At 47.3% G+C, this 27,724-nt stretch overlaps 12 protein-coding genes and 1 non-coding gene across 13 annotated transcripts; 7 read left to right on the forward strand and 6 right to left on the reverse strand. All coding sequences in view use genetic code 12, as the record gives it.

Annotated features, from left to right (window-relative positions):
- Positions 1–1,032, forward strand: CXQ87_003398 (allantoicase; the record flags this gene model as incomplete). Its single annotated transcript, XM_025481877.1, has 1 exon — positions 1–1,032. One exon carries the CDS (start codon positions 1–3, stop codon positions 1,030–1,032), a length of 1,032 nt encoding a protein of 343 aa, XP_025336495.1.
- An 859-nt stretch (positions 1,033–1,891) lies between these two features.
- On the forward strand, positions 1,892–3,007 carry CXQ87_003399 (protein-lysine N-methyltransferase; the record flags this gene model as incomplete). The annotated part of the gene is made up of 1 exon (XM_025481878.1): positions 1,892–3,007. One exon carries the CDS (start codon positions 1,892–1,894, stop codon positions 3,005–3,007), a length of 1,116 nt encoding a protein of 371 aa, XP_025336496.1.
- A 2,208-nt stretch (positions 3,008–5,215) lies between these two features.
- On the reverse strand, positions 5,216–5,566 carry CXQ87_003400 (uncharacterized protein; the record flags this gene model as incomplete). The annotated part of the gene is made up of 1 exon (XM_025481879.1): positions 5,216–5,566. The coding sequence occupies one exon, from the start codon at positions 5,564–5,566 to the stop codon at positions 5,216–5,218; it is 351 nt and encodes a 116-aa protein (XP_025336497.1).
- Positions 5,567–7,779: 2,213 nt separating this feature from the next.
- Positions 7,780–8,280, forward strand: CXQ87_003401 (TRAPP subunit; the record flags this gene model as incomplete). Its single annotated transcript, XM_025481880.1, has 1 exon — positions 7,780–8,280. The coding sequence occupies one exon, from the start codon at positions 7,780–7,782 to the stop codon at positions 8,278–8,280; it is 501 nt and encodes a 166-aa protein (XP_025336498.1).
- Positions 8,281–9,755: 1,475 nt separating this feature from the next.
- On the forward strand, positions 9,756–11,266 carry CXQ87_003402 (uncharacterized protein; the record flags this gene model as incomplete). Its single annotated transcript, XM_025481881.1, has 2 exons — positions 9,756–10,347; positions 10,374–11,266. The coding sequence occupies 2 exons, from the start codon at positions 9,756–9,758 to the stop codon at positions 11,264–11,266; spliced, it is 1,485 nt and encodes a 494-aa protein (XP_025336499.1).
- A 366-nt stretch (positions 11,267–11,632) lies between these two features.
- On the forward strand, positions 11,633–12,907 carry CXQ87_003403 (uncharacterized protein; the record flags this gene model as incomplete). Its single annotated transcript, XM_025481882.1, has 1 exon — positions 11,633–12,907. The coding sequence occupies one exon, from the start codon at positions 11,633–11,635 to the stop codon at positions 12,905–12,907; it is 1,275 nt and encodes a 424-aa protein (XP_025336500.1).
- A 20-nt stretch (positions 12,908–12,927) lies between these two features.
- On the reverse strand, positions 12,928–14,697 carry USO5 (Uso5p; the record flags this gene model as incomplete). Its single annotated transcript, XM_025481883.1, has 1 exon — positions 12,928–14,697. One exon carries the CDS (start codon positions 14,695–14,697, stop codon positions 12,928–12,930), a length of 1,770 nt encoding a protein of 589 aa, XP_025336501.1.
- Positions 14,698–15,913: 1,216 nt separating this feature from the next.
- Positions 15,914–16,291, reverse strand: YAH1 (adrenodoxin; the record flags this gene model as incomplete). The annotated part of the gene is made up of 1 exon (XM_025481884.1): positions 15,914–16,291. The coding sequence occupies one exon, from the start codon at positions 16,289–16,291 to the stop codon at positions 15,914–15,916; it is 378 nt and encodes a 125-aa protein (XP_025336502.1).
- A 1,064-nt stretch (positions 16,292–17,355) lies between these two features.
- VTI1 (v-SNARE protein) lies at positions 17,356–18,003 on the reverse strand (the record flags this gene model as incomplete). The annotated part of the gene is made up of 1 exon (XM_025481885.1): positions 17,356–18,003. The coding sequence occupies one exon, from the start codon at positions 18,001–18,003 to the stop codon at positions 17,356–17,358; it is 648 nt and encodes a 215-aa protein (XP_025336503.1).
- Positions 18,004–18,534: 531 nt separating this feature from the next.
- Positions 18,535–21,696, reverse strand: CXQ87_003407 (uncharacterized protein; the record flags this gene model as incomplete). Its single annotated transcript, XM_025481886.1, has 1 exon — positions 18,535–21,696. The coding sequence occupies one exon, from the start codon at positions 21,694–21,696 to the stop codon at positions 18,535–18,537; it is 3,162 nt and encodes a 1,053-aa protein (XP_025336504.1).
- A 1,824-nt stretch (positions 21,697–23,520) lies between these two features.
- Positions 23,521–24,378, forward strand: CXQ87_003408 (uncharacterized protein; the record flags this gene model as incomplete). The annotated part of the gene is made up of 1 exon (XM_025481887.1): positions 23,521–24,378. One exon carries the CDS (start codon positions 23,521–23,523, stop codon positions 24,376–24,378), a length of 858 nt encoding a protein of 285 aa, XP_025336505.1.
- A 290-nt stretch (positions 24,379–24,668) lies between these two features.
- CXQ87_003409 lies at positions 24,669–24,753 on the reverse strand. The gene has a single exon. It is a non-coding gene; the product is annotated as a tRNA-Leu (tRNA).
- A 186-nt stretch (positions 24,754–24,939) lies between these two features.
- CXQ87_003410 (RNA-directed DNA polymerase) lies at positions 24,940–27,441 on the forward strand (the record flags this gene model as incomplete). Its single annotated transcript, XM_025481888.1, has 1 exon — positions 24,940–27,441. One exon carries the CDS (start codon positions 24,940–24,942, stop codon positions 27,439–27,441), a length of 2,502 nt encoding a protein of 833 aa, XP_025336506.1.
- Positions 27,442–27,724: the final 283 nt, after the last annotated feature.

Here is a 27,724-nt window from a genome sequence, read left to right on the forward strand (position 1 = left end):
ATGCCTGAGGTCTACAGCGAGGAAAAATTCAAGAAAGAGATTGTCTCCAACTACGTCAATGTCATTGGCGACCAGCTTGGCGGGAAAGTGTTGAGCTTTTCCGATGAGTTCTTTGCTGCTGCTGCCAACATGATCAAATCCACCCCCGTGGTTTTTGACCCCACCAAGTTCGTCCACTCCGGTAAGTGGTTCGACGGCTGGGAAACAAGAAGACACAACACCGAGGAGGCTGACTGGGTCATCTTCAAGGGAGGTGTCAGTTCTGCTACCATTGTGGGATGTGAGGTGGATACTGCCAACTTCACCGGTAACGCTGCTCCTTTCATCTCTGTTGAAGGCATCCGTTCCGAAACCGACAACGTCGGCCCCGACTCCAAGTGGGAGGACATCATCTCCAAGGTGGAGTGCCAGCCTTGCTCGAAACACTTCTTTGTTCGTCCATGCGGTCCCACCAAGGAGAACTACACCCACTTCAGATTGAGAATGTACCCGGACGGCGGAATTGCCCGTTTCCGCTTGTACGGCACGGTGATCCCCATCTTGCCCAAGGACCCTAAGGCTGTGATCGACCTGGCGCTGGTTCGTAACGGTGGTGTGGCTGTTAAGGTTTCGGACGAGTGCTTTTCTTCTGCTGACAACCTTCTTTTGCCTGGCAGAGGCGAGCACATGGGAGACGGCTGGGAAACTAAGCGTTCTCGCGGTGCTGGCCATGTGGACTGGGCCATGATCAAGTTGGGTGCTGTCACCACTGTCCAGGAGGTTCTTGTGGACACTGCCCACTTCAGAGGAAACTTCCCTCAGAAGATCAACGTCAAGGGCTACAAGGCTCCTGAGGGCACCGCTGCCTCTCCAGACAGCTTGCCCGCTTTTGACCTGGACAAGTGGGAGACCATTGTCAGCGACAGCAAGACTGGTCCACACGAGGAGTTCAAGTTCAAGGCCGAGGCTGCCGGGCCATACTCGCATGTCATGTTGACCATGATCCCCGACGGCGGTGTGAAGAGATTGAGGATTTTCGGCACCGTCGCCTAGGTCCTCGACCTGGGTACCTAGGTGGACCTGGCGTCTAGCGCAGCCAGCCCTAGAGCCACGAACCTCGGGCACCGCCCATGCATAGCTAGCATTAAAAAAAAAAAAAATAAAAAAAAAAAAAGAACAAAATGGATGGATGTAGTTGGTGGGGGTGATTTGCAGCCATTGCGTGGGGCAGTGTGGTGCTAAGGGGAAGAGGAGTCCAGGGTCGATATTGTTCAGATCCGGTCAGTGCAATTGATCTTTTGTAGGGTGAGTTAGTAAAATCGGCGGTTTGGTTTATTTGGACGATACCTGGGGTTTAAGTGTGATGGTGATGTAATGTGATGGTGATGTAATGTGATGGTGATGTAATGGAATGGGTATGATATTTGCAAATCATCATTCTTGGTAAAGCCGAGCCATCTCAATATTGGCGATAAATAACAACAATTGACTTCTGGGGATTATCTGGGATGAAGTGACCTTGATCTAAGGGCTACTATATGGATCTCGTACTGGGTAAACGGTATGAAAACATTGATATTCAAATGGTGCAACTTGTCCGATAATGCAAAGAAAACAGATCTTGGCCTTTGGAAGTTACTTGTCAGTATACGCCATTTGGTCAACCTTCCCATAGTGTTGCCAATTATTCCAATGAGCATTAGGCTACTGATCTCTACCCCAGACTTCTGAACATAGACTTCTGAACCACCAGTACAACCACTGACAGAAATCTTCCGTAAATCGTCTCAAACGCCCAAATTCATCATCACCACCTAAAAACTATGTTCATGTCCTCTCCAAAACCCACATTTTGCACCCATCCAAACCTCATCGTAAGCTTCGCGCTCATCTCAACTCCACATTTCAAACGATGCCTTCGCTTATAGCAGCATTGCGGCTGCGGGCTCTAATAAAGGAGGTTTTCGCCGAGCCGGAACTTCTAAAAACGGCACCTTCCGGCGAAGTCGTGGCTATTCTTGAAGAAATCGCCGAAACCAACCCGTACTACGCCAGAACCTTCCTTGGAGAATACGTCGACTGGCTTGAAGCGAATCCGGAGGACGAAGAGGGCGACGAAAGCGAGGAAAACAGGTCCGAAGAGAAGAGAAATAAGTCTGATGAAGCCGTGGCTGCACTCGGTGAATTGACTTTGAAGAACGCAGATGGTGACGAAAAAGATGGTACTGAGAGTCCGGAGGATCTGACAAAAACTCACCAAAAACATACCAACTCAATCACACCATCATCCACCAAACACATCCTGAAAACAGACCCATACGAGCTTCTTTGCTCGCTTCTTTCTGCTAAACCACTAACCCCAACTACCCCAGATCTACTACAGTATCCAATTGACAGCTCCACTTGGGTTTCAATCCAAGAAACGCCTCGTGTCATTTCCGGTCAGGGAACCACGGGAGCTCGAACATGGAATGCTGCTCTTCTACTAGCGCTTCTTCTCAATACGGAATCTCGATTTGAGGGTGCTTTCAAGGGTTCTACTATTCTCGAATTGGGCGCTGGAACGGGCCTTGTTTCAGCTGCTCTAGCAAAAAAGTGGTCTCAGCATAACCCCAAGAAAATTATCATAACCGATGGAGACGCTGGGGTTGTCGAGAAGCTCCCTCTTACAGTTGAGCTCAACGGTGTGGGATCCCACAATATCGAGTGTGTTCAGTATCTCTGGGGCGAAACGCAGCTAGATGAGAAAGTTGATGTTGTGCTAGGTGCTGATATCGTCTACGATCCAAGCGTGTTGGGAATCTTGCTTGATACCTTGGCAGGTTTCTTCGATGCTGGTGCCCAGTACGCTATAATATCCAGAAGCGACAGAAACCCAGAAACAACGAGACAGTGGGAAGAAAAGTGTGATGAGAGGTTTGAAAGAGAAGTCACAAGGGTGGAGGATCCGGTGAAGTCGACGTTGCCGTGTTGGTTCCACTCAGGAGCCAATGATATCACCGTAGAGATCATCAGGGCGAGAAGGTGAAGGTGTGAGATAGTTAATGTCGGGATTTTGAGAATTTGAGACCTTATAGAGACGTTGGCGTAACTGGGTATTGGTATAGGAAGAGTATAGACAGGTGTACTAAGTGGTTAGGTTAGTGACATTTAGGCTATATGTTGTAGTTGGTGAATGACAATTGAGTACAGCTCCCGGTATACGAATAGCATATTGGTTCCAAACATTCCCGAGTTTCTCAAAAAGCATCAAATCCTATAATCTGATACAATTCATTCTAGAATGTCAATTTTGCTGGCCTCATACTCTGCCATAGTAATGGCTGCAAAACACCGCGGTGGAGGTTCCCAACGAGTATTGCCAACTCCCCGTCCCCTTTGAAAAAACTATAAATTCAACGCGATTCCCGCCTTAGCAAAAAATCAAAAATTTATATCCCCCTTTTTTGCCCCCCAAAAGTCCCCCTTCTCCCATCCGGCCTAGGTGGTGCCCAGGTCGGTGTGCCTTTTCTGCAGAGCAGCCGTCTCATTGGCCAGCACCAGTGCGCACCAAAGAGCGGTTTTTCAAACCAACTTTCAACATTACCACCATCTATCCACCATGCTCCCAAGATTCAACACTCCTGTTTTGAAGTACTACTGGCCTTTTGCCGCCGGAGGTATGTTCCAGAAGAGAGTGTCAGTGAAGGTTTGAAATGCTGATTGAGTTGCTGAGATTCGTGTCCACGGTCCGGCAAACACCTATCCTTGTGAAGTTTGCCAATGCCCTTGAATTGACTTAATTGACGTGGTACTAGAGAGAATTTGACTCTTGTTTATTGGAGTTTTAGTTTCCGAGAAGAATTCATCCGTTGTCGACGTTCCGAGTCTCCCATTCCGTTCGATTGAATCCAAAGCACAATAAGCCCCAAAGATAGACTCAACACGTTGTTCCAACACGTCACATCCATGAACCTCCTATTTCCCAAATTTGGCCACCTCAATCAAGCACCAATGCTCCCTGACCAATTCCCTATCCCCCACCAAACCATACTAACAAACAGCTGCTATCACCTACGGATTGATCTGGAAGGCTGCCGGCGCCATGCAAGACACTGACGAGTTCATCAACGACCCTCGTCACCCTAGATTTGCCAACGGTGGCAAGTTCATTGACTTGGAGAAGAAGGTTTAGATACGTTTCACGTTCACCAGCCAAAATAACGAATACACATAAAGCAGAGGAGGATGTAGGGGTGCTGGGCACTACTTCAATTGCTATAGTAGCCGTCTTGATAAATATCGTAGTGAAATTGGCAAAGAAGGGCTTTCAATGATTTTGCATGTTGATGATATGGATATGACAACGGAGGCCCAACCCTAAATCACCATATTCAGTTCTCAACCAAACAAACACTCCAAGCCAGAAGCAAAAGAAATGTCTTGTTTTAGAGATGCTACGATAAAACTTTGTTGACGTTGTTAATGTGGTGATGTTTTAGGCGCTCATTCGAAACGTAATATGATATCTCGAATGCCACTTACTGTAGTCCTCCAAACGAGTCAAATTACAATCTTTTAAATTCTCCATCAAATTCGTCCCAACCCTGGTTCAACGAGTTAAGCTTGCTAGTTTGTATTTTATCAAACAGTCCAAACAGACCCAAATTGACCCAACTCATCAACCCACTCGTATGTCTACACGTATCTACCAAAATTGATCCGTTGGACGCACAGAAGTATCAATCTATAATCATATTTCCGTTTTCGTTTCCTTTATTGTGAGCGAGATCCAGCTCCATTGTAGAGCAGAAGCCACAGAGAGTATACCAGCTGTGGCAACACACATCCAGCGTACAAAACCGTTACTGGAATTTAAAACGAATTTTTTTTAAAGCATCTAAATAAAAAAATGAACCGCCTTTGCCTGCCCATCGCAACTCCGAAGCACGTTTTTCAACGAATCTGAAAAATCCATACTGTGGCTCAACATGCTCATCGGACCACTTGCGAAGTAGCTACAGCATCTCACATTCTAAGTCTCTATCCATTACTTGTACCACATTCTAGTCTCTATCCATTATTCGTATCACATTTTAGTCTCTATCCATTATTCGTATCACATTCTAGTCTCTATCCATCACTAGTACACTCTACAGCCTCTATCCATTATTCGTATCATTATCCATTTATCCTAATCCTAATCCTAACCCTCCAAACCTGTGCAGCGCACTCTATAAAATTCCATCAAGCCAGCTCAACGGGGTGTCACCGACACCAACCACTTTCTGTAGTTCAGCTGGATGATGCCATTGCTGCGTTCCACGGGCTCCAGCCGCGGGGTTTCAAAGCCGTAGGCGTGCAGAGCCAGCTGGGGAAGCTGGAACGTGTAGTTCAGTCCGTTGCATGGCAGCAGGGGCAGATGGGCATGGAGGCAAAAAGCACATTCGTACATGAGGCCCTCGGAAGGGGTGCCTGGGGTCTCGTCGATCCAGTCGGGCTCGTTGGCCTCGAGCACTGGAGAGTCCTGGTACTGTGGGTTCCACTCCGACTCGATATCGAGGTCTGTGTAGTCGACAAAGTCTCTTGGCTGGTCGACACTATACATTGTGGTGTTGTAGTGTTGTGATCCTGAGCGTATTGTGGTGGTTCTCGAGACTCGACGAGGGATTTGCTCGGAACGGTGAAGTGTGAAGCTGGAAGAGCTTGGAGTATGACTCAAGGTCTGTCGAGAAGCAGTCCTGTTAACTGCTTGTTGGTGTTGGTAGCTGGTAGCTGGGTGGTAGCTGGGTGGTAGCGGTATAAGTCAATGCCGATACCGGTGGTTTCAAATAAAAAGAAGTGGTCTGTTGGTCGCCTTCGTCTGTCAAATCCAGGTTGGGATCTCAGAAGAGTGAAAATTTCTGGCTGAGAAATGATCCGGGGTCGGGCCTTTATATGTCCGCGAGGTGCTGTTACGCAACAATGAGCAAGTTCAAGCAACCACACCGGGACGCCGCACCCACAGTCCACAGTTAACCCTGCCACCACCACAGCCGAGTCTGGATTCCGTGGTCCAGGCACTTGTGGCAATTCTCCAGAGACTTTTTGAATTGCCTCTTTAATTCTATAGAAACGTAGCAGGTAGAGGTGGTGACGAGCCGGCACGTGGTTCGGACCTCGGACAATGCTGTCAGTGGATGCGTAACCACCATAAGAGCGGTGCTACGGAGGGTGGCGGAACTGGGCGAATGTGGGCCAAATTTTCTCAAAAAAAAGGATTCCCGCCGAAAGTGGGCCCGCAGAACACGTTTCTACAATTTGTTTTTTAAAATTACGATTTGTTGTGCTGGTTTGGTGCACCCCCCGGTGCGTGAGTCATGGCTGCAAACGAGCGCACAGGCCGTTTCGGCCTCACTTGACTCACTGTCACCACGCTTTGCGCTTCCACATGCCACAATGCACCACAGGGACCCCCAAGCGAACAGAACCCAAACACTGGAATGTGGCGGCCCAACACCACGAGATTTAGAATTCAGAGGAAAACGTAGAAACGAGCTAATTCTGGAAAACCGAAATCCATCGAAATCCATCGAAATCCATCCAAATGCATCCAAATGCATCCAAACCCTGTGTCGCAGGCCTCGCACCGATCGGTCGCAGACCATCCAGAACGACTCAGTCTCCGTGTCGGTCTAAAACCATACTCAGGAACAAAGCCCACAACACAAGTCAACAAACTACCAAGCATCCAAAAATAAAAAAGTCCATCAACGGCAAATCCCCAAAATCATCCCACAAAACTCTAATCCCCATCGTCTGCTTATGCCTGCCGCCTGCTGCCCAAAATGCTACACCATGCGATGTTGGGACCCTGGCTGCAAATGGAAATTCTCACTTGGTCCACGACATGCCCCTATGAGCAAATGTCTGTTGTTACATTACCGAATAACGTGACTGCCACTGCCAATTAACGTAACCGATTTACTGCCGATTTACACTGCCGATTTACATTTATTTTGCCCCTGTGGATCCGTTCTGCCGACCCTACTTTAGCCTGCTCTTCCATGGACTAGCCTGGACCAAAAGCTTACTCTGCTGCTTTCTGCTTTTTCTGTTTTCTGCTTTCTGCTTTCTGCTTTCTGCTTTTTTCTTTCTACCCTTGCTTCTTCCGCTTCCAGACTCAACCGCCTCGCCAGGTCATACGCCTTGGCGGAGCAAATTGGCTATTTGCTCGCTTCCTTCCTTCTATGTTTAGCATCTATTTGCTCGCCGAGTCCGACCACCGACAAATAAACTTTGGCTCTCGTATTTCGATTTCCAGAACTGGCAACGGCTTTCAGACAGCCTGAGACAGTCTTCTTCGAATTCTACACTCTTCAAATTTCATTCTTCAATTTTTTTCATTTTCCATTTTCCATTTTTCATATCCTTCCTCCACCCACCCGGGGCGGCATTTCGCAGCCATTGAGCTTTTCTCGAGGGTCCCCGGACTTTTCCCTCCGCATCAGGCAATACATCTACACCCCTTCGGAGCTTTCGTTCTGGACTCGGGAAAATGCCTGTTTTCGCTAAGCTCCCGTGCCTAGGGTCCAGATCCCACCGCCTCGCTGGTGTACGGGTGTTCCTTCCCGTCACAGCCAGGCATGCGGCTTTCCATGTGGTCCGATGGTCTCAGGCGTGACCAAGAAGCTCTTCTTTAGAAAGATATTGTTGGTAGCACCACCAGGACGGCCAGAGAGGGTGTTTTGTGGTTTTCACGTGACATGTCACGTGCGCAAACCTCCCACCTGCACACCAAACAACACCTCTTGATCTCCTCCATATTCTCCTCCAACTCCAATGACCATCTACGCCTTCTACATCTTCGACAGACACTGCAGTTGTATATACTCACGTGAGTACTCCCATGCGGCTCAAAATACATCCAGCACGTCGTCTTCTCAGCTTCCACCATCCTCAGGTTCGTCCAACCTAGGATCGGTGAACAAGAACAATAACTCAGACACAGCCAAACTTCTATTTGGTTTGATCCATTCGTTGAAAAACCTTTCCTCGAAATTGGCCACGCAAGATACTCCAAATCTTTTGAGATCCTTCAGCACGGGCGCCTACAGAGTGCATTTCCTTGAATCACTTACCAACTACAAGTTCGTGTTGCTTTCAGACCTAGACACCGAGGATCTCCAGCCGGAGCTCTGGAATTTGTATTCTTCTGTTTTTGTAAAGACCGTGGTCCGCAATGCCTTGAGTCCGGTGGAGTTTGGCGAAAACAGAATCAGCAATGCTTCCTTCATTCAGCAGTCTGACACGTACCTCCAGGCTCTCCCTGTGTTCCATTAAACGATGAAAACCTTCTTAGTGCTGCTTGTTTAATGCTGCTTGCTCAATGTTGCTTGTTTTGTGGGTCGTCTGCCACAACGTCTGACTCACCACGGCGACATTAGTTGATCATGGTTCGTTTTCACGAAACTGCGGTGTTCGCCACCAAGTCTCTGTGTGGTTTCGCCACCACGTCTGGTCTGTGGTGTTCGGAGCCACAGGGTCTAGGATCTCGGACTTGCTATCACTGGCTGTGAGACATGCCACAATAAGGCAAACACATCCAGCAACCGGTGAAATGCCACAGCGATGATAGCCAGCCACAAGGACTCAAACCGCTTTTTATTTCGATTTGTCTGTTGCCTTGTTTTCCTTTTTTTTTTTTTTTTTTTTTGCTGTCTCACCCTGAGCAAGACCGTGGCTGGGTGCCTCAATCTGTCATGTCCCGTTGTGGCTCGTATAGATCTTGCGTCCACAGAAGGAATTGCACGCAAGCTTTTACTTCCCGTTTCGTGCTTAAAACCGCGTTGCAGATGCACCATCGTGGGGTGACAGAATACAGAATCGTTCACTGTGGCGAGTCCTCCCACCACAGCCCTAGCATCCCTTGAGATCAGGTGAAAGTTTGAGATTGATGTGGACTGGCTAACATAGTCAAAATGCGCGTGGAGACATACATGTGCGATTGTTTAAGGTTACCTCAATACTGTTGCTTCAATTCATCAAAAACACTACAATACGCTGCTTTCGAGATGCGTTAGGGTTGATGCCATCAAAACGATTGGACGTCTTGCCAAAGCAAAGTCTGCCATGCATAAACGAATTCCGTTCCATTGCATTGTACGATCGTACGGTTTTCAACGGAACAGCAGAAAAGCGCAAATACGTCAGATGCTTGCATAACAATCTGATCCCTCAACTGGCCCTTTAATGTGCAACAAACTTAAGTTCACATTAAAATTCCCTTGGGGTACTCCCCCATATACTACTTCATAAGCACTCGCCACATCTGAGACATTTGATTCCTCGGGAGAACCGCGGTTGATAGTCTTTGATTTTGCGCTTTTGCGAGAGCGATCTAAACGAGAGATTGCATCAACGGTAACTGCAGCACTGCCATGACGTTGAAGGACAAGAAATCTGTCATGAGGCTGACGTTTAAATTACCGCTTTAGCTCGGAAAGCCGAAAATTCGTTCCATCTTGTCGGGATGTCCGCTCTTTTGCAGCCGTTTGATCTCGATAATCAGTGAAAACCCGTACCTCCCGCCGAAATATAGTTGGTTTCGGCCCGCTCATTGTGAGATGTACGGGTGCGCTTCGAACGGCGTTGCAGGGTTTAAGGTCCAAGAACGAAGATTGTTAGTACTAACACGTTCCGCATCTTCGTATCGCCAATACGAGTACTTGCCACTCCTTTTGGCTTTAAATAGCCTGCGATCGCTCCTTTGTGTTGCAATAATCTTTCTTTGACATCCGCTCAACTCATCATATCACATGGTCAAGTTTGATCCAAGACCACCAACCCTCGCTTCGGGCCTCCAAGAGCTTGTCCTAAATGCTACCATCTGCCTCGGGCAGTTCTTGTCTCAGGGCTCGATCACAATGTCCCTAAGTACAATGAATTCCATTTCAGAGTCGTTTTCCAAACTTCGTGGTGAGGAGATGCCTCAGTCTCAACAAGTCTGGTTTATGGGTTCGTATGCATTGACCTTGGGTACTTTCATTTTGGTCTCTGGACGGTTGGGAGATCTCTTTGGGCTTAAGAAGATATTCATAATTGGCTGGTTCTGGGCAACCTTGTGGTGCCTAATAACTGGTATCTCCTATTACTCGCATTCCTCGGAGTTTTTCATTGTTTGTCGTGCATTCCAAGGTATTGGGTTTGCCTTGATTCTACCCTGTGGTATGGGTATTCTTGGAACGGTTTACCCCAATGGAAAGCGTAAGAACATGGCCTTTGGTTGTGTTGGTGCTGCAGCTCCAGCAGGTGCTACCATTGGTTGTCTTATGGCCGGTGTAGTGGCTCAAACATGGTGGTGGCCATGGGCATTTTGGCTTCTCAGCATAACGTGTTTCATCCTTGGGTGTCTCGCTCTTTACGCAATCCAGAAGGCTTTGAGCATAAGCAGCCTACGTTGAAAGAGGCTTTCGAGAAGTTTGATCTCGTTGGCTCAGCGCTAGGAATCGTGGGGCTCATTTTGTTTAATTTTGTTTGGAACCAGGGCCCTGTGGATGGCTGGCTGTCGGCATACATCATTGTGCTTTTGGTCGTCAGCGTGTTGCTCATAGTGTTCTTCTTTTTCTACGAGCTTCGCATGGCCAAGTACCCACTCTTACCGCGGGGAATCTTCACATACCGAGTCGGTCTTGTCCTTTCGTGCATGGGTTTTGGATGGGGTCTGTTTGGTGTCTGGCAATACTACTACTGGAGTTTCATGTTGAACTTGCGTGAATACACACCAATCAACACTGCACTTACTTACATGCCGCTTCTTGTGTTTGGTGTGGTGGCGGCTCTTATCGTTGGTTTCTTCATCTCCAAGAGAAATGCTCCATATATTATTTTCCTAGCCATGGTTGGTTTTATGTGCGGTGTGATCTTCCTCAGCATTCTCCCCATTGACCAATCCTTTTGGCGTCTTTCATTTGGCCAAATGTTCTTGCTAACATGGGGCATGGATTTCTCCTTCCCTGCTGCATCGTTGATTTTGTCTGACTTTTTGCCAAAAGAGCACCAAGGTATGGCGGGCTCTTTGGTCAACACTGTCGTCAACTACTGTGTGTCTTTGTTTTTGGCTATGGGCAGCACTGTGGAGTTGGAAGTTTTGGGTAAAACCAATGATGTATTGAAAAGTTACCGAGCTGCTGCCTACTTTGGTACTGGCATAGCAGCCTTGGCGGTGATAATATCGGTCATTTTCATCCTCACGGAACACGGTAGTGAAGAGGTTCCTGAGTATCAAAGTGACGAAATGAAGGTTTCCAGCAGCAACGAATTTAACTAATAGATTTTATAGATTTTGGTTTAAGTGCCTCTTTCTGTACTGCATATGAACGATAACTCCAAGTCTCAACACACTAGTAGTAGGTGAGCCTCACAGAAACTTTCAACAAAGTGGGCGTGGAAAAACAATACTAGCGACCCAATCAATCCCCCAATCTGTACTTTACTGATAGATACAGGCTTGATTATCAGGCTTTTGGCTTTTTTCCGAAAAAATTCGAGCATTTGAAGCCTCAAAACCCTTCGTTTAAATAGCGCAGACCAAGAGGGTGAAGAAACCCCTGAATCCATCGAGAAACAAGCTTTTAGACCCTTGATTCTGAAACAAGAGGTCAAATTCACCATATAAATCGTTCTTGCATTAAAAATGTCTGCCACACAAACACAACAAATGGCTACACAGCTACAGGTGAAAGGAAACCAAAGATCTCAGCTTGAAGTGCTAATAAAGGACTTCCAAAACAAACTCGGGAAGGATTGGGAGAAGTATCATGAGCTGCTTACTCTCTATCTTGTTGGAAAGCTCTCTAGAAGTGAATTGGTCCTGATTGTGGGACCAATGTTGAAGAACGGTCTAATCAAATGGCACAACAAGTTTCTCTTGCTCAATTTCGCCAACTCGCTTCAGGACAGTCCGGTGGAGTTTCTGTCTGAGCTAGCGTCGTTCTGGAATAAGAAGAATCTGAAAACGAAGAACGTCAGGCTGACTCAGTATGAGAAGTTCAAACGCAATATCATGGGCTTGCCCTTGAAGGAGAGGCGAAGAATCAGGAGCATCACTAGAGATAGTGGAAAGAGAAACAAAATCAATGCGTCGATCACGCTCACAAGACAAGCTTTGTTGCCAAAGATTCCCATGATCCAAGACAAGGAACAGCAGCAGTTACAGGTTAACAATTTGGTGCAATGGCAACAGGATGTTGTGAACGGAATCAATGCTCCTTTGGCAGCTACGTGTTACGAGTTGCCCGATACAGATAACTTGTCAAGGAGGGTGTTGATGACAATGAGGGAGCATGGCTTGACTGGTGGTGTGAATACCCAGGTTCTTGAGATGATCAGTCTAGGTTTGGAGGCACACCTCAAAACAATCTTAGAAAACGCTATAGATGTCTCCAGATACAGAGAGCAGAAGTATAACTCCAATGACTTCCTACTGCCCAAAGACGATACCCCCGAAAATGGCAGCATGATCAATGGCCACAGCAGAGCGGAGTCCCTTTCAGGAATTGGAAGCCGCAAAAGAAATCATGACGACTCACTGCCCACAAAGAAGGAGACAGTGGTGTTGAACGTGGAGGACATGTACAATACTCTAGAAATGTTCCCTCATTTAGTGGAACCAAACGGCGCCAAGATCAGACTTTCGAATGTGATGTTACAAAATGACGACCAGGCTGCTGACACGAAGCCTCATTACGACCTCAAGGAACGCCCTGCCGAGGTCGATACAGCAATAATATCAAATGGTGCCGTTAAAGACAAGAAAGCTCTCACAGTCGATAAGGCTGCACATTCCGAGAATGGCCTGCAAAAGCCTCCACAAACGCCGCTGACTCAGAGCCAGAGCCAGAATGGGGAAAATACTGGCAGTGCTGATGAGCTCAAGTGGCTTGTGCACGATCTTATCTCGGCGATGTGAGCATTAAGTTAGTGTATATACTAAGAACGAGCAATGCTTGATAGAAGTATCAACGTATCTGGAGCGGTATTGTCAAACTCACAGACATACAGGCTCCTTGTGTGGGTTTGAACATGACTGAAAAACTGAGTCTCTGCTTGTGTGGACTTGAGGTTGATTGTCTGTGCCTGGCTTGCGATGTCTTTCTGGGTAAGATCCACAATTGAGAAATGATTGACGAAAGCTTTCTTTGCCTTTTCATTCACCGCTTGGATCAGAAACAAAAATACCACTGATGAACCAGGCTGCTGTTGAAGCTTCTGCACGGCATTCTTGACATCCGAGGCACAAGAAAGCTGTATTCTTTTGCCTGTCGTTTCAATCAACTTCCCACGCTCATACACGAGCTTACATTCGTTCAGAGAGTCAAACCCATCACGAGTCGTTTCCCCTTCTATGCTGGTGCATTGTATGGAGAGCGTAAACGTCCAGCCCTTGGCCTTAAGCTTGTCCTGGCCTCTTTGCAAGTACGCAAAACCATCCAACAACCGCAGCTGGATGTCCTGCTGTTCAGAACCCACGAATGTAATCGTCACGTTGTGCTGGGTTAACGCCCTTTGCACGAACGGTTCCCATTGTATTAAAAACAGATCGTCGTCGCGGTGAAAGATCTTGCTGAACCGATACAGACGGTCGGCGACAGTTAATATTCTCTCTTCATCAATTGAAACATTCAAACCAGCTGGCACTCTCACGTAGCTTCTCGGGAGCGGATCGAAACTCATAATAGCGTCCTCGAGTGTTCTGTGCACAGACAAGTAGTTTTCGTATTTGGCTCTGGCAGACTCATACTGCTCTCTCTCTTTTCGAATGTTCTCAATCCATGAAACTGCATCCTTATCTAACGAGGCGAGCTCGGCCCGTTTCTGATGAAGAGTCTCTTCTAAGTGCTCAGTGGAAGCCTCGGCACTAGTGGAAGACTCCTTGAACGCCTTGATCTCCTTCCGTATGCTCTCCAACTCAGCTTCTTTCTCCTCGGTCTGTTTCGTCAAAGCCTCCAATTCCGCTTCAAGTTCGGCCAAATGGGCCTGTTTTTTCTCGTTCTCCAGCCGAAGAGCCGCTAGCTCCAGCTTGTTCGACTCAATCTCTTTCCTGATAGCCTCGTCCCGCTCGTTGGATACCTCCTCCAAACGGCTTTCCAACTCCGCCTTCTTCTTCAGTAGCCCCTCAATCTCATTGATCGCCTCTGTGTCCTCAAAATTGGCCGAGTCCATGATCTCGCTTCGTAGCTGAAATTGCTGCTTGTTGAACTCGTCCTCGAGTCTGTTCTGCATCTCCTTGAGCAGAAGCTCCGCTGTCAGTTCCTCGTGCTGGATCCTCAGCGTTATGTTATTCCCTTTCAGCTCGAACCTCGACTCCAAGTGCCTTAACCTAAACCTGGCGTCCAGGGCCTGTTTCTCCAAAATCCGGTACATCCTCCGTTTCTCCTGGAATTCCGCCTCCAACTGGTCCAACAGCGCCTGAGACAGCCGTAGTTCTCTATCTAGCATTCTCTTATCATTCTGTAGCTCCTCGGTATCGAACTTCTCCTCCTTTGGCGGTTTCCACTTCTCAAGCCCCAGAATCTTCAGTTTTGCGTTCAAACTTTCCTTAACCGCCACGAGCGAGTGGTAGCTTCTGTGTTTGCTGACTGGGATGTTTGTGGTTTTCAGGTGCATATCAGCCAATGAGTTGATCGCCAGCAGCCTCGACGGCGGAGGATCGGGAATGTTCAGTTCTGAGCTCGAAGGCATATCCCCAACGCTGACCATATCAAAACCAAGCAGCTTTCGCCGTTTATGTGGCAGATCGAGGTTACTGATCTTTGACAAGTGCCGTCTGGGCAGCATGTTTGGAATTGGATTTGGATGTGAAACTGGTGTGAAGGTGTTTTGGCTTTTTGAACAGTAAACGGTTTCAGCAGCGTTTCAGCTTGGTTTAGTGTAGAGGCTGTTTCGTGGAAGAGTGGAGTGGTTGATGGTGTTTGTAAACATGGGCCCTGCAGAGTGGCCCAATTGCAGCACAGTGGGTAGTTGAGGAGGAGGAAAAGAGGTGGATGGATTTTGGGATTTTTCGAAGGTTTCGTTTGGTTTTTCGTTTATTTTATAAATAAAGAGGAGGAGGAGGTTTTCAGGAATAAGAAGGCCGTTGGCGGTGCATGTATTGGTAGCTGAATAGGTGAGTCTAAATGGCTGCGAAATGTGGATGTATCAGCCTGGGGTACCACGAAGCTTGAATTTTGATATTCTATGGATTACATTTTTCAATCATTTGTGCCTCGAAACGTTGTTTCTGTTGTTTAGTGCAGAACTTCATGTCTAGACCGTTTCGTTGAGGTGAAATTCAACTAGTTTCAGAGCTGTCTCAGCAATGCTTCAGATTCCAGAGTACCAGAAATGCTCCACAACTTTAACACCGAACCATTCAAAACCCTAAAACAGTAACCTCCCCATCCTACACTCATTCTATTCGCTTGTGAATTCGCTGTATATACAAGCTTAGCCAGCACGCCCGATGTGGTTGCAATATGTACAAGGGGACAAAGTCCGTATGCTGTGCCGAGGCGCTCGGCGGTGAAGCCCGCTTCCATGGGGTCGTGGGGGCATTTTTCCTAGTGTATCTTGTGAAACTGATGAACAGTTTGGGAGTCCATGGATGGCGATTGAACAGGGACGGTAGTCAGTTAACTGGAGTATGACGAGGCCATGACGAGAGGCTGTTTCTCCAACCGGTAAGAGTGATCCGAAGGATCAGCCAAAACAAACATCCAAGGGATTTCTGCAAAACGGCGATGATCCGTCCAATGGCCATCCTATGGCCATCCAATAGCTCATCCAATGGCCATCTCAAACGGTGGCTCCACAACTGCTATGTTACATAGGGGTCTCCTGGATAACCGAGGCCGGTGATGCTTAAAAGCCCGTTGTCCACTGGACCCCAACCACCTCCTGCGACTTTCTTCTCGGAAACCGTCTCGCTCCGATCCGTCTAGTTAAAGTCCTTCAGCTGGAGGTTTCTCGTCATTGCAGGCAAGGCGACCCGGATCCCGTCCAACTCCTTGGACATCTTCACCTGGCAGCCCAAACGAGACGTCTCGGTCAAGCCAAAGGCCAAATCCAACATGTCGTTTTCGTCGTCATCAGGCTCTGGAATCTCATCGTAAAAGTCAGGATCCACAATTACATGGCACGTCGAACAGGCACACGAGCCACCGCAGGCACCTTCCATATCGAGTCCATGTGCCTGTGCAATATCCAAAAGGTTGTCGCCTTCTGCAACCTCGAAGGTCTGCTGTCCTCCGTCTTTGGTGATAAAGGTAACATGGAGTTCTTCACCAGGCTTGGGTTTGTGAAGGTGGCCGTGCATTTTGGGGACGGAAATCTGGAAATTCCGGAATGCAGGCACGGCCGGCCGCCGCCAGACCACAGGCGTCCGAAGAAGTCTGAACATTGTGTGTTTTGTGGAGTGGTGATGAGGAATTTTTCGACTTATGAGAGCTGAGGAATAGTAAGCCTCCTGCAGGAAGAACAGGTGATAAGGCTCCGGGAGGCACTGGTGGGTTGATTTTGGTGATCTGGTGATTTGGGTGGAAGAGAGGAGTTGTTAGTTTGATTGTTTGGAGGAGGTTGTTTTTGGTTATGTGGTTGGTAGGGTTTCTGGAGAAGTCACGGATTGGTCAGCAGAGTCAGCGGCACGGTGCAGTTCCGGTGATCCAGCCAGCCAATGGTGAAATTTTTAGAACTCTTTTGATTTTTGAAGAATTCAAGAAGTTTTATGGATTTGATGGTTTCGTGTTTTGGCTGGTTTCGACCGAGGATCTGGTGGTGCTTACAAATAGATGTGTTCTGAGTCACCCTCATAGACGAGTCATGGTCAGCACAGGCATATGTATGGAGCGATTTGGATGATTTTTGGAATTTGGAATCTTTGAGGATGGAGAATTCTTTGGAATGGAGCGGTTTGTGGTTTTTTCGGGATTTCGATTTTTAGGACATCTTGATAGTTTGCGGTTTTTAGCTGGGTACTGTCATACACGTAAAAAGCTAGGAATGGCTGCGAAACGTAACCTCATTAACTAAGTGTAAGAAACATTACGACTTAAACATCACACAAGTTTATACGAAATTAAAGTAAGAGAAGTAACATGCCTATATGATACTTGAAGTAAGCGAAGATAACCGAGATAAGCGCCCCACACCGCATGTTCTTTGCATGGAATCGTACGATATATGACGAATTCCCAATTCTTATCTATACTTTACACCATCGCATAAGCCACAAATTACTCGTATTCTCATGTATCAAACGAAACCTGTCACCGTATACTTGAAATATCAAAATACCTTGGCAACCCACTCTCCTCCCCACCTCCTACAATCCAACTTCTCATCATCACATTATCTAGAATAGTCACTACCGTCCCTCCAGCACTACCAGAACTTGCTGGCAAGCACCAAGAATATTAGAATGATCAACACGGCGATGATCGCATAAGAAATGAACTTGTTGGCCACAAGACGCCTGCCCATCAGCTTCAACGTCGCCACGGAACGGTCCACGTAGTTGTCGGCCGTCAGCAACGTGCTTCTGGCGTTCGTGATCTGCTCTCTCTGTGCCCTGAGGTCATTAAGTATATTGCCACCGATACCTTCTGTCTCAAGCGCCACACGCTGGGACTCCCGGAGCCTCTGCAGCGAGCGGTCCAACGACGCATTGTTGCTGAGCAACTGCTTTCTCTGTGACCCTTCCTCTTCGTTATCGGTGTACCTGCTGCCAAAAAGCTCCAGTCTGTCCTCTTCGTCCAAAAGCTCCTTGAGCTTCTGCTTGTTGGCCTCAACTTCGCTTCTGTACTTGCGGACCTTGGCATTGTAGCTCAGTCTCTGATTGGCTGGCAAACTCTGGATTTCGAGGTTCATCTGGTCCAAAATCTCTAGGGCTTCGTCTGTGGCGTGTTCAATCGACTGAAGGGCATCTTTGCGCAGACCAGCGCTGCTCAGCTGGACCAGGCCGATCTTGGCCTTTGCTTCTTGAAGTGCAAGTTGGAAATCAGACTCGTATGTCTCGAATAAATCAGACATGGTTGTTGTAGAAACAGTGAGGTGTTTCTTGCGGTTGATATGGGGTCAGGCGCTGGGCACGTGACGAGGCAGGCAAAGGAAGTTTTGGGGCACCATTTCGGAGGAAAATACATTATTTTAGCTTAAAAGGAGGCTCTTATTAAAAGAGTTTTCAAAAGGTTGTTTATAGTACGCTTTTTGGGTTCATTGGGGGAGTGGAGTGTGGAAAATTGTGGATACACCTTCCTCTACGGAATTGAGCATGTACAGTGATTGTCGATGGTTTGGAGCATTTAAATAGGGGAAACCTCTCCTAGCCTTATGAAATTATTCATGTAATGGCCTACATTTCAGTGTGTTTCAAAGACTTTGAAGTTTGTAAATTTCGGGTTCTTTGCTTCTTCTCCGATGCACTAAGCCATCAGCAAAAGCAACGAAAAGATCGGTTTATAAATAAATTCAAAAATTCTTGAAGTTTAATCCCCCTTATCTACTCCCATAGGTATTGCCGTTTTTATCTTGCTATTTATGTAGGTGAATTGAAGTGGACCCTCAGTGTCTGGTCTCAAACTCCTCGCCCTCATCCTCATCAGTACGGTTCTTGTACTTGTGGAAGGCGGCCTTGATCTGGCTGACCAAGGTATCGTCGAAACGGGAGTCAACAGAGGACCGAGACACAGAGGGTGTCAAGCCGTACTCATCCAACTCGGCGGTCACATTCTTCAAGCCGCTCTCCAAAGTAGGAACTTCCTTTTCAGCATCAAGCTCCTCATCTCCACCAAGATCCAACGAGTTGATGGTCAAGTTGAGCAAGGACTTTCCAGACTTTCTTCTCACAAGTCTCGATGGGAATGGGCCGACCTTTGGAGTGTATGTCTTGATCAATTCATCCTCCTCACTCTCCTTGGTGGGTTCGTCTTGGTCAAACGAGTGGATAGAGTTACGTCTTTCTGGTTTAGGCGTTCTAGGCGTCTTTGGAGCTCTGCAAGTGACACCGTTGTCATGGATCCACTTGGCAACCACGGCGGTCCAGCCACACTGGTGAGAAGCACCCAAACCACGGCCTGTGTCACCATCGAAGTACTCGTAGAAGGGCACGTATTCGTTGAAGTGGGGATCGTGGTCCATCAAATCATTGCCACCGTTACAAGCACGGACTCCGTTGTTGTCGGGAAGGAACAAATGCATCAAACGGTGCTGGATCTCTTGGGCACATTGAGCCAAGTTCAAGTACTCACCTGAGCCCTTAGGACATTCGACCTTCAACTCAGAACCGTAGTACAAGTAGAATCTTTGCAAGGATTCCACAAGAAGGAAGTTGACTGGGAACCAGATAGGACCTCTCCAGTTGGAGTTACCACCGAACATTCCGGAGTCGGACTCACCGGGAAGATACTTGACTTCGTATCTCTGACCGTGAACGTCCAACTCGAATGGGTGCTCTTCGTGGTACTTGGACAACGAACGAATACCGAACTCAGACAAGAACTCGTTTTCGTCCAACATTTTCTCCAAAATATCCACCAATCTCTCCTTGTTGACCAAGGCCAAAAGCAAACGCTCACCAACACCACGATGGGTCATAGAAGCAATGTTTCTCTCGGCGATAGCACGTCTGTGCTCAATGAACCAGTCCAAACGCTTCTTGAACGAGGGGAACTTGTTCAACAACTCGGGTTCCAAGGTCAAAGAAGCATACAATGGAATTAAACCGACCAAGGATCTGACTGGCAAAGACTGGGTATGAGAATCGAAATGGATGGCGTCATAGTAGAACTTGTCGTTTTCGTCCCACAATGACTGCTCAGTGGGCTGCTGATCGGCCTTTGTGGCACCTCTGTACGACATGGCATCAGCGATCAACAAGAAGTGCTCAAAGAACTTGGATGCAATGTTTTCGTAAACTGGGCGGGTCTTGGCCAATTCCAAAGCAATGTTCAACATCTGCAAACAGTAGAACGCCATCCAGCCTGTGGAGTCGGACTGCTGCAAAGTACCACCGGTGGGCAAAGGTTCAGAACGGTTGAAAACACCAATGTTGTCAAGACCCAAGAAACCACCCTCGAAAAGGTTGTTTCCGTTGAAGTCCTTTCTGTTGACCCACCAGGTGAAGTTAAGCAACAATTTCTGGAACACTCCCTCCAAGAAATCCAAGTCCTCCACACCGTACATCTTTCTTTCGATCTTGAACACTCTGTAGGTAGCCCAGGCGTGGACTGGAGGGTTGACATCACTGAAATTCCACTCATAGGCTGGCAACTGACCGTTGGGATGCATGTACCACTCTCTGGTCAAAAGCTCCAACTGCTTTTTGGCGAATTCAGGGTCGATCATGGCGAATGGAATGCAGTGGAAAGCGGTGTCCCAGGCTGCAAAGAAGGGATACTCCCATTTGTCCGGCAAAGAGAGCACGTCGTCAATGTACAAGTGCTTCCAGTCCTTGTTTCTGCCATTGGCTCTGTTTTCGGGCGGTGGAGGTGTATTAGGGTCACCACTGGACCAGTAGCTGTGGACGAAATGGTAGAACTGCTTAGTCCACAACAAACCAGCAAAAGCCTGACGTTGAACCTGACGCAAGTCGTCGGTGATAGGCAAGGGAGAGACCTTCCAGTAGAAAGCGTCGGCCTCGTCCTGTCTTCTCTCAAAGACATTGTCAAACTCTACTTCATCGATGTCGCCACGTTTGTCAGTAAGCTTGTAACGGATGGTCACGTAGTCGCCAGCAGGCACGCCGCCGTCCTCGTTGAAGGAAAACAAAGCACAGGCCTTGGTTCCGACGTTTTCCGGGTTGACGGCCTTTTCGTCCTTCTGCACCACGTAGTCGTGGAAAGCGTCCTTGACGTAGTCCACCTCGTTGGGCTGGTCGTAGAGACGCTTGTGGTTGGTTTCGTTCTCGGTGAAAAGCAACTTTGGCTCCACGTCAGGCAGATTCTCGGTCAAACCAGGAGCAGGCGCAAACACCAAGTATCTCTTGCCGAACTTGGGGTGGTCCACCTCGATGGTGTAGTTGTCGATCTGCTTCAACGTGGGCTTTCCATGCAAGGACTCCTCTGTGCCCCAGGCCCAGTAGTTACGCAAAACAAGGTGGGGCAAGATGTGCAAAGGAGCAGCATCAGGGCCTCTGTTGTAGGCGGTGATTCTGAACAAAAGCTCCTCGGGGTCCTCGTCGGCCTTGGCCAGCTCGTACACCACGTCAAAGTAGCGCTGCTCGTCGAAAATGCCCGTGTCGGTGATTTCGTACTCGTGTTCCAAACGGCTACGTTTCCCGTTCTCCTCAACCAACTTGTCATAGGGAAACTCGGCCTGCGGGTACTTGTACAACATCTTCGAGTACGAGTGGGTGGGCGTGTTGTCAAGGTACCAGTACAACTCCTTCACGTCCTCACCGTGGTTACCCTGGGAGTTGGTGACACCGAAAAGCTTCTCCTTCAAGATATGGTCCTTCTCGTTCCAAAGTGCCAACAGCAAGTTGACCAACTGTCTGGTATCACAAAAACCACACAAGCCGTCTTCTCCCCAACGGTAGGTTCTCAGGCGGGACGTGTCAAACAGGAAATCGTCCCAGGCCAGTCCAGAAGCTGAGTAGTCCTCTCTGACAGTGGCCCATTGTCTTTCACTAAGATAAGTGCCCCATCGTTTGTAGTATTGATCTCTTTTTTTGTTTTCAAAAAGACGGCGCTCCTCGGCGGTGAGGGCGTCCAAAACGTCGCTCATTGACTTTTTTTGACTAAAAGAAAAGGTGGTTTGAGTTGGTGATATACGTGGTGGACTCCTGCAGAATTGTCTTAGTTGCTGCGGCAGGGAGGTGCTTCCTTTCAGGGATGAATAGCCTATGGAAAGTGGGTTCGGGGGTTTCGGAAAAGAAGGAGTTGGTTTTGGAATTGGGATATTTTTGGGAAAATCGGTTTGGTTTTTCCGTTCGGGCTCTGGATCGTCGTTGGCACCGACGCACCCCACGGAGTCCCCCAAAGTCACCCCCACTTTGCAGCCAATGGAGGGGCACGTTGCCCCGCCGATCAATATATAAGAGGGAGGTTCGCTACTTCTTTGGATTCTTTTTTTTTTGGGTTTTTTGGAGTTTGCCTAAATTTTTAGATCGGCGTCGCCATATCAGCGGCCTTGCTGGCGCCCGATGCACGGCGGCTAGATGATATACGAGGAGGAGGTGGACGGTGTAGATGGGTCAGGTTTGGCCGATGGTGGGGGATGGAGAAATTGAGGATTTGGGATTGTGAGTTTGGGGAATTTAGAGGGATGCTGTGTGTGGTTTTGATGGGGTGGCAGAACTGAGCGGTGGAGGGTGGTGTCAGGAGGGACTACCAGTTAGATCTTTGTGAGGTTGTGATAGCGGATCAGTAAGTGGTTAAAATGTCTCTTATGGTGGCCAAAACTAAAATTAGGTGGTTTACTTCGGTCTGTTTCAATGGTGATTTGGTGAAATCGAAGGGTGGGTTCTCAGGTCCAGCGTGCCAGTGAGCATTGAAAGCAGATTATGGGATCTAATGGGCTACTGAAAGGTGTTTCAGGCGATGTTGAGAGCTTATTACGTTCCAGCCATAGAACTAGCGAACCCCTTCGAATCCTTTCCTGAGCGAAAAAAATTGCCTCCTTGGTCTATGCTTTGGCCAGAATTGCGGATAATCTAAAGTGAAGAGCTTGATCTTTACATGGAATAGTAAGTCCCTTCCGAATTCCTTCTAAATGGCTTCAATATACCAATCCTGCTGGTCAGAGGTTGAAATCTTTTCGGTAACATTCATCATCGCCATTATCGTGGAAACTTTAGCCTACATCTTCAAAGCCCCTCACTATTGGAACTGTACTATAAATATACTGAACCAACAGACTCCCATCAGAAATCAAGATCCGGACATCATCATCATTACATCCCACTGTATCTGCAACCTATGCAATCTTGAAGCATCCTCTACCCAAAAGATTTACTGAAGTATTCAGAACGCACCCTTTCATGAGCTCAATCCTTCTCCATGTTCTACCACACTTATCACCATTCCTTTACACTGCCAAGAACAGCTTCTCCACAACAAGAGATTCTCTGCATGATTTCCAAAAACACAATTCCAGGGCCCCTCATGATGCCCCGCTCAAGGTCACTCTCAAACCGACACAAATACCAAAATACCGTAGGGTCTTGTTAATCTACGAATGCCCGCAGATTGGGACTGGTCACTTCTTCAAATCGGCATTGTTGCCAAATTTGGCAACACCCACAAGATGCTTACAAATTTTCAGTTTTGTGGCATGTAGGTCATTTAAACTTTTCAAACACTATCCTTAAACTATTAACTCTAATTGGGTGAGCAGTGCACTGCTCGGTCCGGATAAACTACTGCCCGATGAAGAGTGCCCGAGAATGGTTCCGCCCCGCATTTCTTTTTCTGTCACCGGATAAAGCTGCAACGGCGCTCGTTTCTTTTCCGATGCGCCCCCACAGGAACCATTTTCGGAGTCTACCCCGGACTGGGTATATAAACAGGCGATTTCTCCCAATTTCTCTTGTGTAGATTGCTCATCAACATGACTCTTTCTGACGCCATTTACAACACCATCATCAAGCCAGACCACGAGGAGACCTCTGTTCCTGCCAAGGCTCCTTCTCTTAAGGGGACTGTGGTGGATAGATTTCTTTTGAACGGTAAAGTCACAGTTATCACTGGAGCTGCTGGCTCCATTGGTGGAGCTATTGCTGAGGGTTTTGCCCAGGCTGGTTCTCATGTGGTGATTATGGATTACAAGCACGATCCTAGTCTCGATGCTCACTTGAGAGACACTTACGGAATCAAGGCTCAGTCTTACCAGGTTGACGTGACCAAGTACGAGGCCGTTGAAGAGGTGGTCAACCAGATCAAGGAGGATTTCGGCACCATCGACGTGTTTATCGCCAATGCCGGTGTTGCTTGGCAAACAGGCTCTATCCTCAATGACGAGTCCACGCTTGATTCCTGGAAAAAGGTGTTTGACGTCAACGTTCACGGTGTTTTCAACTGTGCCAAGACGGTCGGCAAGATCTTCAAAGAAAAGGGCCAGGGCTCCTTCATCATGACCGCCTCGATGAGCGGACACGTTGTGAACGTTCCAAACTACCAGACCGGCTACAATGCCTCCAAGGCTGCTGTGGTGCAGATGGCCAAATCTTTGGCTGTCGAGTTTGCCGGTTTTGCTCGTGTGAACAGTGTTTCGCCAGGCTACACTGACACGCCGATGTCGTCTTTCGTTCCTACTAAGCAGAGAGCCAAATGGTGGGGTCTTACGCCTGAGGGTAGAGAAGCTTTGCCAGAAGAGTTGGTCGGCGCTTACCTCTATTTGGCAAGCGACCTTTCTACATTCACCACTGGCTCGGACATTCGTGTTGATGGTGGCTACACATGTGTGTAGGTTATGAAAAGAGCCGGACTCCCATTACGCTCAGGGGTCCAGGCATTGCATGATAATAGATATGGTGTTTCAATGAACATTTAATAGTGAGGAGCTGTAGACTCATTGGAATTGAGTGATTCGATAGGATGAAGACGGTTGTATTCGATACAGTATGTTGGCTGCAAAATGGTTGCGATAGAGTAACTAGGCTACAACTTGTACAAGCCACCCGAAACAAAAAAAAAAATTAAAGCTTCAAAAGGTTGACTACCTCAATGGTACATTCAACCCATGAAAATCCAAAAAAATAGTGACTCCGGCGTGATTCGAACACGCGCATCTTACGATAACAGAACTTGAGTCTGCCGCCTTAGACCGCTCGGCCACAGAGCCATTACTGAATATAATGCTGCGGCGGCTGTATATAGTGCAGCATTACAGCATTGAAAGAGTATATGCAGGACCCTTCAAATATGGTGAAGAAAGTGAAATTTTAAAAACTGATGTAAATTGTGAGGTCGTTTGAGGCCTGGCTCTTGTCCTTCAATCCAAAGTGAAGGCATGGAATATGTGAGACTCATGGGAAACATCCGGAAGAAGGATCCTGACTTTGCTGACAAGATACTTGACACAAATAACGAGAAAACGGACAAAGAGATCACGGAAGAGGCTACAAAATTGTTCTTCCAAACAAAAAGGCTCACTCCCAAGGTACTCACAGAACTCTCTGACGTGGAAAGAGGTACAAACGCAGTTACGACACTCGGTATGCTCAACGTAGCGACCGAATACTACAAAGATTTGTACTCTTTGCCGGCACTAGGAGATTCGGAGAGCATTTATCTCATCCACAAAAAAGTTACTTGCAAATTGACCGAGTCAGATCGAGACAACCTCAATGAAAAGTTCACTGTAAAAGAACTACACATTGCACTCAGTACAGCCGATAAAGCGACTGCTCCTGGCCCTGATGGGCTTCAGTATGAAGTTTTACACCAGTACTGGGATAGCCTAGGCCCAATTCTAACTCGGACCGCCAACGACATGATGAAAACAGGAACACTTCCAAAATGTTTTGAGCCTGTCGAAATTACTTTGATTCCAAAAAGGGACAAACAATCGTCAGTAGATTTCAAGGATCTCAGGCCCATATCGTTATCGAATACGGCACTCAAAGTTATATCACTTGCTGTCTGTAATCGTTTACAACAGTACAGAGATAAACTTATAGGCCCGTACCAGAGAGGGTTCATGAGAAACAGACATATCTCTCAAAATACAATGGAGTTCAATACAATGATGCAAGGTTTGTTAAAAGCACCTCCAGACGACCCATACTGCGCGGTTTTGATGGCAGATTTTACGAAGGCCTTTGACCGTATCTCCCACAGGTACCTAATAAAGGTAATAGCACGTATGGGGATCAAAGGAGGAATTTTCAAAATACTCAAGCTGATACTCACTCAACAGTACGCACGCATCCAGATCAACAATTGCAGGGGCCCGCGGTTTCCATTGTTAAGGGGAACCCGTCAAGGTAACCCTCTCTCGCCCATCCTCTTCAACATCGCTTTAGAACCTTTGTTCTACCAGTTGGAAGAATTGAGAGGCATTGATGTGACGTACAACAACATTTTGATTCACACGATGAAATATCATGCTTTTGCCGACGATGCCAACATCTACCTAAGTGATGAAGAAGACTATATCACTGCGTTCAATGCTCTATATGACTATGAACAAGCCAGCAACAGCAGAGTGAGCATAGAAAAGTCAAAGCTTCTTGGAGTGAGGAAAGATTTCAAGAAACTAGAGCAGGATATTCTCCCGTTCGAACAGCTTTTCCTCGGGGCGTCGTCAATGAAATATTTGGGATTGAACCTAGTCCGAGATAATTGGGCGAAATTTACGTCCTACCTTCCTTTCATGACGCACAAACAGGGATTCTCCAAGCTAGACTTGATAAGCAAAGCTCAAGGAACAAACACCTTCATATGCTCAAAAACAGTATACAGAGATCTTGTTCACCCGTTGGCAGATAACAAATTGTTTGCCCTTGATAAGGCCATTCAAAAAACATTTCGCCATGTGGGAGAAAGAAATCTTTATGCGAGACCAAAAAATGGAGGATATGGCTTGATTCACCTAGGAACTCAACTCTTGGGACATAGAGCCAAAGTGCTAAAAAGAGTGGAAGATGATGAGGGGTGGTATGGCAAATACCTTAGGGTAAAGATCGTGTTTCACCTCAATCGTCTCGATATTGGAAAAAAGAAGATCAGGAACTCACAACTCAGGGACTTTGATCCATATACGTTTCTCTATGACAAGACCAACGCATCATACAAGAAACTTGAGTGGACCTTCACAAAAACGGAGATCCAATATATTAGGGCATGGTTGGCGCTTGTTCCGAGACATAGAACACCGAGGGAGCCATTGTTTGGAGAGCTCCGTGAGGATCAACTTCAGAGTTTGGGGGAAAGAGAACCGGTGCCTAGGGACATTCCGGATGCGGTAAGGCGTATGGACTTTAAAGGTGTACACAAATCCTTTCAAGAGAAGTTGCCGTGTATTAAACCAGGCAATTTCTTAAAGATCTGCCCTCAAGCTAATGAGGACAAGAGGTGGAAGAAGTTTTGGAGAGACCTTTATCATCTAGAATGGACGCGTCGTATTGATCTTACAGCGATCCATCTATTTAATCATGGGTCCTACGTTCCTACGTTTGATCGAAAGCCACAAGATGAACCCGTCAGTGTAATGTGCAACCTTTGTTGTGATTCAGTGAGGGAGGATGCTATTCAGATACATCTTTACCAAGAGTGTGAATGCACAAAATACTGGTGGCATGAGCTAGGATTTCTGGTGCCTATGCATTTAAACTCAATGCTAGCTCCAGCTGACACGACATTCAAGAATTTGAGACGTCTTAATTGGTTTGTTAAAATCGTAAGATACACGTACTGGTCTAAGGAGAGAGTTTCAGAACTCCAGGGCGAACCACATAATCCCCTTCTGCCCCAACAATTGAAAAGGGCAATGAATTCAGTTTCGCCGAAGGTCGATGACATAATATGATTTGAAAAACCAGCAAAGATACATTGTCGCTCGCTATCCACCCCAACTAACAAGAACAAGGTGTGAAGTCATAGCCACTCTGGTATCTGGTAACTTGAGAGAAGGTTTTTACTATATAATTTCGGTTAATAGCTTTTAAAGCTGAGGAGTAGGTGAGTGAGACACCGATCCCGAAGCGATCTTTGATCAACGGCTTCAGCAAAAAAAAAAAAAAAGAACGCAATAACTGAGCATTGAAGGCCATCAAGGAAGCGAACCAATTGAACAGGCTGCTTTGTTATCC

This window comes from Candidozyma duobushaemuli (genome assembly GCF_002926085.2).
Source record: "Candidozyma duobushaemuli strain B09383 chromosome Unknown C_B09383, whole genome shotgun sequence".
In the NCBI taxonomy this organism is placed as follows: Eukaryota; Fungi; Ascomycota; class Pichiomycetes; order Serinales; family Metschnikowiaceae; genus Candidozyma; species Candidozyma duobushaemuli.